Here is a 12216-nt window from a genome sequence, read left to right as displayed (position 1 = left end):
TTGTTTGCCTCATTAGCAAATTTTAACAAATTTTAACAAAATTTAACAAAATTTAACTAATCTTGTTGTCCATTTTTTTCCGCTAATGTCCACATTTGTCCGCAAATGTCCGCCTATGTCCTGTCCTGTCCTGTCCAGTCCTTTTTGGATTCTATGAGACAAGCGGAGACATAGCATAGACGGACGTGCCCCCCTCCCCCCCCCCCCCCCCCCCCCCCCCATTAATGAATAAGTTATCGCTAAGAATGACACTTCAGGTTGAAGGCAACGAGGTCAGGATTGTTTTCAACAATTTTTTAGCGAAAGTGTTCGATAAACTTCACTCACATCTTTCGCATATTCCAAGAACACCCTGAAGTTACTGTCCTCCCGTAGTTTATTGTGTGCTGCGATTCTCAGAAGGTATATTTCGTGCATGGCTACCGTTTTCTTGAATAGCGCCAAATAATCGCTGAAAAATTGTACTGTTACATGAAAATAGTTAAGATTCGCAAATAACAATGAATTTCAAAGATCAACTATCTCCACTGCAACTCAAATATAAGATTGCGTCATTAAAGTCCTTACCTTTCAAGTTCCTTTCTCAGTTTCTTGTACTCTTCTTCGGTCATCGTATTCTCAGCTGAAATGAGAAACTTAATTTTGGGATTGACGAGCAGGTTTTCGCGAAATATTCTCTTTCTCTTGAACCCACGACATCCTTCGATTCAGATATTAGAATTCTATTGGCCCTTTTTTTTGTCGAAATGAAGAACTTGAAGCAGGTTTTGATAATGTGATGACGTCAGTGCAGGACGGGTTTCAGACAAATGTTCGAGATTCGTATTACAGTATTTCATTCTTCTGAATATTTTCTGTGGAATGTGCTATGTATCAAGTATGATATATTGTGATAAGAAGTTGGGGAGCATTGAGCATTCCATTCCCAAAGCTATTCGAAAGCACGAACATCAATTATTGATGCTATACTAGATTATATTAGCGCTCGGCTAGGCGCGCTACGTTTACGCACGTGCGCGCACTAATATCCAATTTCACAGATTCGGCGTGACAGAGTGTCGCGCGTTCCGTACATGTAACAGAACAATTGTATCAGAGCCAAGCTTACATTTTCCGTGTACCAGCAAGGAAACATTATAATATAACACACAATATTAATACCCTCAGCAAGGTAAAGCTACCTATTTACGAAATGAGAAATACTCCTTCGCAAGGAACCTCCATAATAAAACCATTTACAAGAACAAAGCCCGGACCATGCTAAGAATCATGTCTGTGGCTACCTAATTCATTAAATAGAATTAGGCAATTCCGTAAGGTTGTGTATAATAGAAGTAAACAGTAATATGAACTCGATACTGCCTTGTAATTTGAGAAGCGGACCAGAGAGTACACGAGTTTGATAAGACTTGTAACGTGAGTTGGAAATATATTGTTTGTTACAAGCTGCAAAATATTGCAAGCTAATTTCCGATTCAATCAACTTCCTATCAAACGTCACTGAGATTAGTGGCATCATCATACATAATATATTGATCGGTTGTTTTGCATACTGAGCAGCAAAATAATTTTTGAACACTTTCTCGAATTGTTACTCATTTTGCTCACACAATTAAAAGCCTCTCTTTTTATAATGCGAATAAGACTAAAGTTTTTGCATGGGCCGGGACCAATGGACCATGCTCTACTCTCTCCTAAATTGAAATTTTAGATAAAGACTCTTAGAATTAGTTATAGACTATAGTTACCATGATAACAATAAAACCAACTGGTTCAGTAACAAAATGATGTGGGCGGGTAGTTAGGATAAGATCATTAACTTCTTAATGACGTTCATAACAATTTCCATACATTGGGCAGTTGATATTCAAACGTGAAAGAAGTGTCAATGAGGGGCAAATCTACCAAAAATAATGAGAAATATGATTTGTGAAATTTAGCGGTTCTTGAATGGAACACATCGGTCATGTGATCAAATCGTTTTATCGCGATGGTAATAATAAGGGGTGTGCAGAAGAAATATTTCCGAGCAAAGTTTTAATACCATAAGAACCAAAATCTTAGGCTTTTTTTAGCCAACGTAATGGATCCCAGCCCGGCATATCATATTTTTATTACATATCACTTACCAGCTGTTACTCTGGTCAGTTTGTCCCGTGCCTCCTCGAAATCAGGCTTTGGGGGTGCTGGAGGAATCTAAAGTAAAGGGTGTTAACAAGTGCAAGTGCAGTGAACAGTGTACATACTGTAAAACAACCATGGAAATAAGGTTCATTAACGGAACTTCGTCATTATCATAGTAAAAACAAGCATCAAATTAATCACGTTTTCACAACATATGAAAGAATAAAACATAGGTCAGATGAAAAAACATGTCTAAAATTCTAACAAAAATTGTAAGAACTTTTCCAACTTACAATGTATCCAGCGTATTCTGGATTCTCACTGAGCATGTCATGGAGCCAGATGAATTCCTCGTGACACCGTATCACTGACATCTGGTGCTGTGAGAAGGACGGTAACGCAGTCTGAAATAGTTTGGGGATTATCTATTGCTCTATTGCGTTCTCAGACAGGTTACACAGAAGGAAGTTAAGAACTATTTCCAGAAGCTCAGGTGAACTCCCCCTGAACTTTCGTCACTGATAATTTGCAACTGGAAATTAAACTGCTTTTAAATTAAAGATATGAATGTCTACTTCCGAATATAAAGAATCCACATTTCAATAAGATGGGGCACCAGGGGAACCGTTTCCATACGCATTATCATACAAAATCTGTTCGATATGGACAGTGGCGACACCTTCATCCTGGAGGCGTTGGCCACAAAAAGATGTTGAGGAACAAAAACTATAAAAATATAATAGATTTTTTAATATATTTGCAACTCTGACGTAGGTCGAGCTCTCACTTTAGCTATTATGTGAGGATTATTATATAGATTATTATTATATAGATTATAGAGATATAGATTATTATTATATAGGGGGGGGGGGGGGGGGGGGCCAACGCCCCAAAAGGCCCCGATTTCTAGGGCGCTTTTTGGATTTTCGATGCGTCTAGGGCCTTTTGGGGCCCTAGAATTAACTTCAATTTCATCAAGTTTGATATATGCGAAGTGCTTTAATGATATTATCTAACTACTTGCACAGTACTTTTATGTTTATTTGAGTGTATTTACATGGAGATTATGGTCCATAAACACTATCAAATAGTGGTCAGGGTCAAAAGGCCCCAAAAGGCTCCAAAAAGCCCCGATTTCTAGGGCCCTTTTTGGATTTTCCATATGTGTAGGGCCTTTTGGGGCCCTAGAATTAACTTAAATTTCATCAAGTTTTATATATGCTAAGTGCTTTAATGATATTATCTAACTACTTGCACAGTACTTTTATGTTTATTTGAGTGTATTTACACGGAGATTGTGGTCCATAAACACTATCAATTAGTGGTCAGGGTCAAAAGGCCCTAAAAGGCCCCGATTTCTAGGGCCCTTTTCGGATTTTCGATGTGTCTAGGGCCTTTTAGGGCGTTGGCCCCCCCCCCCCCCCCCCCCTATATAGATTATTATAAATAGAAGGATTATTATAGTATTATATATAGAATATAGATGGATCATCGTCGGAGTATCTGCTCGATGTACATGTTGAAGCTAAACATTGAATGACCCTATGATTTTCATCATTTAAAATCAATTTTCAGGTAACACACTCTAGTTGGGATGGTAAACTTAACAGTTTAAAGTTCACTGACAGAAGGCTTACCTTAGTTTGGATGGTAAACTTGACAGTTTCAAGTTCACTGACAGCATCACTGATGCTGACGGTAAGTCTACCGTCGTTCTCGTCGCTTAGACTAACCGTACTTGCGTGTTCCCTCTGAAATGAATAAAAGTTTTAATTATCTGATAATTATTACCCTAATTAGCTAATTATTCTATTATGCTAATAAATTTATCGAGTCAACATCTAACACTTCGTAAGAGACCCATGGTCACACTACTAAGTATAACTTATTGACTCAGCAATGATTTGTTCATGCTCGCATGAACCAACCTTAACGTACTCAAAAGATTTCCAATACTCTAGCACGCTCTCAAAAATAAACTCCACATTTTGAGGTTGGGTTATGGGGGGTGAAATGACGCCAGAGTCGCTTGGTGTAACTTTTATAGCTGGTATCAGATTACTGTTTGAGTACGGCGGACTAAAAAATCCGGAAAATTGGCTCGTATTATCTGAATCAAACTCATCCACTATGGTTCCACTGACTGGTTCCATTTTAACCTCACTGGTTTGCTCCATTAAGGCTCGTCTGTGTAACAACTTCATCTGAAGCTCATTTTCCTCTTCTTTAAATTTCCTGCCGACCTGGGGACTAAAATTGGAGGGTTTCTCCAAAGTTGACTGAATATCTGACGCGAATACATCATCCTCCTCATCCTCTCCACTGCGAGTCGGAGAAGTGAAGCTACGCTGGGGAGCAGGATAAGATAAGCTAGGATAGCGAGGGGAGGGAGGAAGGGAGAGTCCATCATGGTAACTACAAGGTTCTGGATACAGAGCAGGATTCAGACACAACACATGATAAAGTGTAGGACCTTCTCCTTCCATGTCTATCACCACACTTAATAAACACGTTGACATGGCTCAAACTGTTCCAAACTGCAAATCTCGACCGGAAATACCACGTCAAATGTCCCAAATAGTGGTTATATCACAAGGTTAAAACACTGTGAAAACAGTGGAATTAATTACGACACAGCCAAATGTTCACAATAGACATTTTAATTTTAATCTCAACCACAACACAATTTATCAACTGAGCTGAAGAGCAATGAGTAGTAAGGTATAGTACGGTGTGGAGTATAATAGTCGCCTCCCTCCAATATTGAGAAGATCATTATTGAGGCTTTTCTTGTGCTGTACAAGGACTAATTGTGGAGTCACTGTTATCCCAGTTAAATAGTCTGAATTAGCAGCTTCGCTTTCTACAATAGTCAGGCTATATGTGCCAGTAAGATTTTGTTAGATTATTTTATCTATTGTATTCATATCAGAGAGAGAGAGAGAGAGAGAGAGAGAGAGAGAGAGAGAGAGAGAGAGAGAGAGAGAGAGAGAGAGAGAGAGAGAAAGGGGAGAGAGAGAGAGAGAGAGAGAGAGAGAGAGAGAGAGAGAGAGAGAGAGGGAGAAAGAGAGAGAGAGAGAGAGAGAGAGAGAGAGAGAGAGAGAGAGAGAGAGAGAGAGAGAGAGAGAGAGAGAGAGAGAGAGAGAGAGAGAGAGAGAGAGAGAGAGTCGCACAAAAAGAGGCTTCTGGCTCAGATCCAACCTTGTAGATCCTTTACAATGCCAAGATAACAATACAATTTGTATTGAGAGCATTGTGTAACTACTGTCGAATGTCGAGGTTGTATGTACTTCTTATTACTTTATTTGGGCTAATGGCTTTAACACACAGGTGTTCAAATGTGCGGGAAAATTCACAATGGAAAACAGAGTCTTATATTCTCTATAACTTGTATATTTTGGAGAAATCGACTGAAAAGAAAGTTTCTTAATTTCCTAGTTAGGTACGGACTTTAGTTTGAAGATTGTGTGCAGATGTGTATTCTGGACTCTGGTATTAGCATTAACCGTGACATTGATCATGGGATCTGATTAGTTGAGGCTTGAAGCTGAAAAGGTAATATCTGTCAGGAAAAAACATGTTTCACCTCCCCACCAGAGTCCAGATCGACAGAATTAAACTCTTAAAGCTTTAAAGTTAAAACCTTAATTATGAGAACATGTTTCTAAAATTACCTGATTCGGTTCATTACTCAAGAATCAAGATGTACCGTGGAAGTAGCAATATAATAAAAACGTAGTGTGAAATTTAAATTGTATTCTTACAAATACGAACAACATCTCGGGGAGACAATGATAATGTTTCGAACCTCACGGGGTTAAAGCTACACATATACAAGCAGTTGTTGGAGGTTTATATTAAGAGAGTGTTTGGGAATGTTAACAATGCCTACAAGACAACACTCTGTCATTCTTATTGCCACTTTTCTAATGACAACAAAGTGTCCTTCAGTAGACCTACCCACAGAACAGTGAAATTGTTGAGGAGGTAATCAATCCTTCCAAATGGAGTGCTCTCCCTCGAGTACCCATCTCCGTAGGGTCTGATATACACAGACCAGCAATGATAGACCTCCTGCCAGGTTGACAGCTCCTCTGCCATCACACCTCCTCTCTGAGGGTGTGTTCCCGTCTGAGGGTCTTCAACAGTTCCCTTCTCACCCGCCGCTCCAACCGGACTCATACATGTCTTATTTGTTACTGCAATGTTTAGATATTTGCAATCTGTGTGTGTAGATGTAGTGTTTGTAAGGTGTTTATAGGGGTTACAAACTGGTGAGCGGCTGAAAGCTTGTCTTTATAAACAACTTGAAATAAGAGCAGACTAAACGCTGAATGTAAATGTAAGACAGCCTGGACAGTAATGAAAAATAGTACTGGAAAACTGATCATTTTGAGTCTGAGATTACTGTGCACATTACTTCGATCGGACAATCATGTGAAATCAAAATTAGATTTCGCTGTATATATGAATATATCAGATAATATGGTGTGAAATATTAGCACTACAAGCAGCGGATAACGCCATAAGAGTTGTCGGAACACGAGAGCACACAGGTAAAGCAAACACCGACACAAACATTCGAATTCCACGAATTCAATAAACAAACTAATAAAGGGCGGAATAACAAAAGAGCATCTTTATCTTATATATTACACAAAATTATAGCACAAAAGTTCGCAGGTTAGTGTCCTCAATACACCCGCAGCTGCCATGCTGGTCACATATATATATAATATATATTGTGTTATAAATGTAGTGTGTGTGTGAAACGTCCCAATTATTCCATATTAGGATAACCACTGCGCCTTTCCAAGAGGCACTGATAATAATAGCGGTAATGTTTTACTTTTATCATATTTTAGGCAAAAACATTGGCGGAATTTGATTAAAACCGAATCGAACGTGGCGAATAAAAACAAGCAATCAAAAGTACAGCCTCTCAGAGATGTAACACACTCTCAGTCCACTCAGCTGAAAATCAGAGCGGAAAATTATAGTTCCGTGAGAGCACAGAAATCTGCACATGTTGAACATTAGCTGTACAGACTCCAGGCTTTAAGCAGACGCCCACACAGGAATCATAGTAATCTGATACAATATCATGGTGATATATTGAGCATAGCATTCTAACAGGAACACGCAGATTCTTTGATGGAATGCTATAGGTACAGTGAGGTTGTGGAGATTGATTCTCTTTATTGGCACCTGGTCTTTATGTTGAACAGTAGCGCGGTGTAGAAAATATAAGTACAATACCAGGGTTGAAAATTTAGTATATTTTACACTAGTATACAGTAAAATCCCGATTTACCGCGGAGTTTGGGGGAAAGGAAACATCCACGGTAAATCGGGGTTTGCGGTAAATCGTGGTTTTACTGTACCACTGCAGTTGTGTTAGTAGCATTGTCATTATTTTCACTAATCACACTTTTGGGTTTCTAATCAGATGTACTATTATGCAATGATGTCAATCCCTTGAAGTGCCAACATAACAGTAACTCGCTCGTAAGATTATTGAACTAATATATCAACTTCGGTATTATTAGTTACCAAATCAAACTATATTATTATTATCGTACATTGTGCTGCACAATAAGAGTCAATCCAACGAATCTTATATTTGAGCAGATGAATTGATAATTAATTTATCAACTTTCTATCTTTCTATCTTTAATCAAACAAAGATACTACTTACTGTAGGTTCATTTTCATCTTCTGCCGTCATCATATTAGCTTTTCTAGATGTCTCCCTCAGTTGCCTATATTAGTAAGGTTCTATAGTAAATGTTACAGCAAATAGATGAATAAATTCATCTCCAAACATTGCATTATCTTATAACTCCTGTCTTTTTAAAATTCAGAGCAATGCGAAGAAACGCACTTTGAAATCTACATTTTTAGTTTGTCTGTCAAGCACAATTTTATTGCTTACATTTGTTAGTTTATTATCATGGCAGTGAAACGCAAAGTATCGTGATAATATTCGAAACTTGGATCGGGTCAGAAAAACAAATAAGTCTGTATACAACACTCTACAGTTTATATTCAAATTAGAAATACAATTTTCGTGCAAAAATTAAAGAAAAGAAACCCATAATAAATTCCTCTGCGATAATAAAAACGATATACATATTAATAACATTTGACTAGTGAAATATAAATTAAAGAAAATACTTTATTAATTTATAAATATACAATAGATACTCAAAAAAAAGAAAAGACTTCTAAAACCAACTATAATAAACTATTAAAATATTCAGAAAACTCACAAAATCAACACTATAGGTAAAGTAAACGAAACCCTGATTCTACATTCTAAATTCTACATTCTACAAAGATACTAAACCTACTATACACACATATTAGACAATTAAACTACATTCACCGAGCTGACCTGTTTTATACACAAAATATTATGTAAAATATAATATTATGTAAAATATAATATTATGCAGTTTCTGAATGACAATCGTTTACAAGGATGACGTGTTCTCACTTTATTAGTTATCAATAAGATGATATTCAACTGGTATGGCGTAATAGAATGATTAGCAGTAGCTCAATAGATTTATGGGTATAATTCAGAGAGTCTCAATGCGTCGATGATATAGTCTAACTAGCACATCCAGCCATTAAAGTCGCCAGTTGCAATTCCGATAAAGCAACTGTTTCAAATGTTAATATTCAAGACATCCTACTCAGGTAATACTAAGTACAGCAACACGTGACAAACTACCAAACTAAACCTCACCATTCTCCTCGCCCAGATCAACATCCACCATATCCACCTCCTTTACCCCACTACTAGGCTGAGGTATCTCCTCCTCATCCACCAGCAGCTCCTTATTAGGCAGCGGCGTGCACTCACAACACACCAGCCAGGGCACTAACACTCCCGTGTTGTGCACGTAGTGCGCATACTGTGGCTCGTTACCCCAGTGCTCCATCCCACTCTTCTCTAGCAGAGGAATACCTGTCATGAAACAGATCTGTAGAGCAGTTGCAGTGGGGCAGAGGAGGGTGAAGTAGGCCCATTGTGAGCTGAAGTAGGGTGCAGCAGATATGGATAACCCGTACCATAGCACTATCTCACCAAAGTAGTTGGGGTGCCGGGATATTCCCCACAGACCTGACGTTATGAACCTGCCTTTGTTGGCTGGGTTGTTGCGGAATACTGTTTTCTGGTAGTCAGCAACAGTTTCGAACAGGAGACCAAAGAGGAAAACAACCCAACCGATAACGCTTACGAAAGTCATGTCTTTCTTGGTTGTTGCCCACATGAAAAGTGAAGGAAGGATGTTCATGTAGACCCACAGTCCTTGGAGAAACCATGCTATCAGGAGCTTAATTGGGGATTTCCTTACACTATCAAATCTTTTATCACCCCCTGCTTTTATCACCCTGTAGAGTAAGAAACTACCCAACTTGCCAGCCCAACAACAAATACACAGTGCTTGTATAAGCTTTGCCTCAAAAGATATTTTCACAGCTACATTCCAGTCATAGAACACACCAACTATAGAACAGAGGATGTGAGTTAATCCGCCAATCAAATCGTAGAACTTTTCTGACTTTAACACGATGGACAGCACACCAAACACAAATTGCAAGCCAAAGTCAATGATCAGGGTTACGAGGAACAAACTTAGTCCAGCCATACCATCAGGCTTTTTATACTCTTTCTTTCAAGGCTTTGTCATAGTTGTACCTTTTACCTAGGTAATAAGTAATTGATTTATTAAATTATAGTGCACTTGATATTTTAAATGACGTTAGAGACAAGGAAGCATGAGAGGGCTATGACAGTGTATTTTTAAATTTATAATGTGACTCAATATTTTCAAATCAAAGAGATGCAGTCAAACATGTACATCTGCATACTACAAGAGTAATACGATTATGGTTTGAATAAAAAAGACATGGTATAACTATAAGAGCATAAATCAATTACATTTAACTATAGAAAATCGAACAATAATCATTAAAAAGCTACTAAAAGAAACATGCACGTAATTGAATCTGTATTTAAATCTTTGTTTTAGACTGAATCTGTCATTCAAATTGAATCGGTGTTTCAAACTGAATACCTGAATAGAACATACATATTGAAATCAAACTAAAATAGCATAAAGAATGAATTGTGCAATGTAAACAGCAAATTTCTCACTAATAAGAGTACAAAGGGTCATCAAGTATAAACTATAAAGGATCACCAAAGAGCTGAAAGAGTTACATATCTGTAGCTGTTGTTGGATTGCTATGAAATAAAATATAGTTTCACTTCTAGATGAAAACCTTGAATATATCTTAATTTTGATGTACTAATCCCACTAATAAATAATAATTAAGAGCTTCAATATTTGATTTAACAATTTAATAACTAAGCATTTATAGATTTATTAATCGCGAAGCATAATCAAGGCATGAAAATCAATACTTATTTGTTCTTTCTAGGTAGTCTTTTTTTTATTGAAATCTTTCAAATCAGTCAATTACATACAAGTTTACACAATGAATTAGTTAAATATAATATTGTCCTCTAAGCATGGATTGTCAAAGTTGAAATTGTCTCGGACAAAATGTATGTAACCAAAGGACCTGAGGGTCACCAAAACACAGATATTGAGTGCAAATGCAGCTCCTGCACAAGCATGGGCCCTTATAAAATTGTAATAAGTTACTTTAAACAAAATCACACACCCATTCAATCAATTCATAAAATATTGTGCTGTGAGATGAAATTGAGAAATATGTGAATGCAGACAGCAAGAATAGATAATCTTAAATAAACTATTTTACGGATTTGTTTCTATTGAATAGTCAAGTTCAGAGTCCGAATCCACCGGGATAATTTTCCCCCACATGTAAGTGGAAAGTTTACTTTTAAAATCAGTGATACTCTCTATCTCACGGATATCTAGAGGAATGTGATTCCACTTAGTGTGGGTCCTATAGAAGAAATTCTTGGCAAAAGCGTTGGAGCTTGCTCGAGGTGAGATAGAGCTTACAAAACATAGAGAGCCCATGTGACTATTTCTGAGCCTTGAGTGGCCTTGAAATGGTTGCAAATATGAGGGTAAAGTGACAGGTATATGTTGCTTCACAATTTTAAAGAAGAAGATGAGATCCAAGAAGTCAAAGCGGTCTTCAATCGGCATAATCTTCAGCTGTCTGCATTTTTGAATGTATGTGGATGGTGGATAACTCATATACTCCTCGTGAAGAATCCACTTAATAGCACGCTTTTGGAGGCCCTCCAGCTTGCTTATCTGGGATTTTGTGACTGGTCTCCATATAACCGAGCAATGCTCAAATAGGCTCCTCACTAAAGTGAGATACAGTACTCTACGACGATTTACGTCTTGGACAAAATAACAATTTCTTCTCGCCATGCCTAATTTTTGGTTTGCCTTAGAAAGGACTTTGGAGCACTGATCTTTCCAATCGAGATTTGATGTCACAATTACACCCAGATCCTTTTCATGATCAACATAGTCAAGTGTGATTCTTCCCATGGAGTATACAAAGTTAAAGAGTGGTAGGACACTAAGGAGGGAAACTGTTTCGGATATCCTTCCTGCGACGGTGAGGACCTTACATTTGTCGGGATGAAATCTCATTTTATTAGAAAGTGACCAGTCATGGAGATAATCAATGTCCTTCTGCAGTCGCAGGATATCAGACTCCGAAACAATCTTACGCCAAATTTTAGTATCATCGGCATACAGTGACAGTTGTGTGCCTGGTGAAATCCCCACTGATATATCATCAATGAACATAATGAACAGCAATGGTCCCAAAATTGACCCTTGAGGTACACCAGACTGGGCGTTTCTCATAGAAGAAAACTTGCCACTTATCAAGACCTGTTGTTGCCTGTCTCTTAGATAATCAGTGATGAATTTCAGTAGCCTCCCATCAATACCAAATTTGCTCTTTAGCTTAAATAATATAAGATCATGGTTAACCGAGTCAAATGCTTTGGCAAAATCAAAGTAGACTACATCTGTTCTCATATTTTCATTCAGTGAGAGCGCTAGGCTGTCGCACAGTCCTACAAGATTAGTTGCACAAGATCTCTCAGCTCGG

The 12216-nt window shown here is 37.8% G+C and overlaps 3 protein-coding genes across 4 annotated transcripts in view; all 3 read right to left on the bottom strand.

The window, feature by feature from the left end:
• LOC134818419 (kynurenine 3-monooxygenase-like) overlaps positions 1-12216 on the bottom strand; it is a 927626-nt gene that overhangs the window by 630852 nt on the left and 284558 nt on the right. The gene's annotated exons all lie outside the window — the stretch shown is intronic.
• Positions 1-12216, bottom strand: part of LOC134818062 (sorting nexin-6-like) — a 39555-nt gene that overhangs the window by 21772 nt on the left and 5567 nt on the right. Inside the window, exons 2-7 of one of the 2 annotated variants that reach the window (XM_063827476.1) lie at positions 7823-7888; positions 3762-3875; positions 2418-2528; positions 2130-2196; positions 568-622; positions 328-451 (exon numbers count right to left, since the gene is read on the bottom strand). In XM_063827476.1, coding sequence (XP_063683546.1) covers positions 328-451; positions 568-622; positions 2130-2196; positions 2418-2528; positions 3762-3875; positions 7823-7855 — 504 coding nt within the window. In that variant the 5' untranslated portion in view covers positions 7856-7888. Of the gene's footprint in view, positions 1-327; positions 452-567; positions 623-2129; positions 2197-2417; positions 2529-3761; positions 3876-6084; positions 6335-7822; positions 7889-12216 lie in introns of those variants that run through there. The other variant, XM_063827475.1, reaches the window with a different exon arrangement.
• LOC134818213 (uncharacterized) lies at positions 8134-9838 on the bottom strand. Its single transcript, XM_063827659.1, has one exon. The coding sequence runs from the start codon at positions 9783-9785 to the stop codon at positions 8868-8870; it is 918 nt and encodes a 305-aa protein (XP_063683729.1). The 5' UTR covers positions 9786-9838; the 3' UTR covers positions 8134-8867.

The sequence above is a fragment of the Bolinopsis microptera genome, chromosome 7 (genome assembly GCF_026151205.1).
Source record: "Bolinopsis microptera isolate Bmic1 chromosome 7, MBARI_Bmic_1.0, whole genome shotgun sequence".
Classification (NCBI taxonomy): domain Eukaryota; kingdom Metazoa; phylum Ctenophora; class Tentaculata; order Lobata; family Bolinopsidae; genus Bolinopsis; species Bolinopsis microptera.
This window is presented reverse-complemented; position numbering and strand designations above follow the sequence as displayed.

Coding starts and splice junctions, on each gene's coding strand:
- LOC134818213 (XM_063827659.1), bottom strand. CDS start 9,785: ATGGCTGGACTAAGTTTGTTCCTCGTAACCCTGATCATTGACTTTGGC.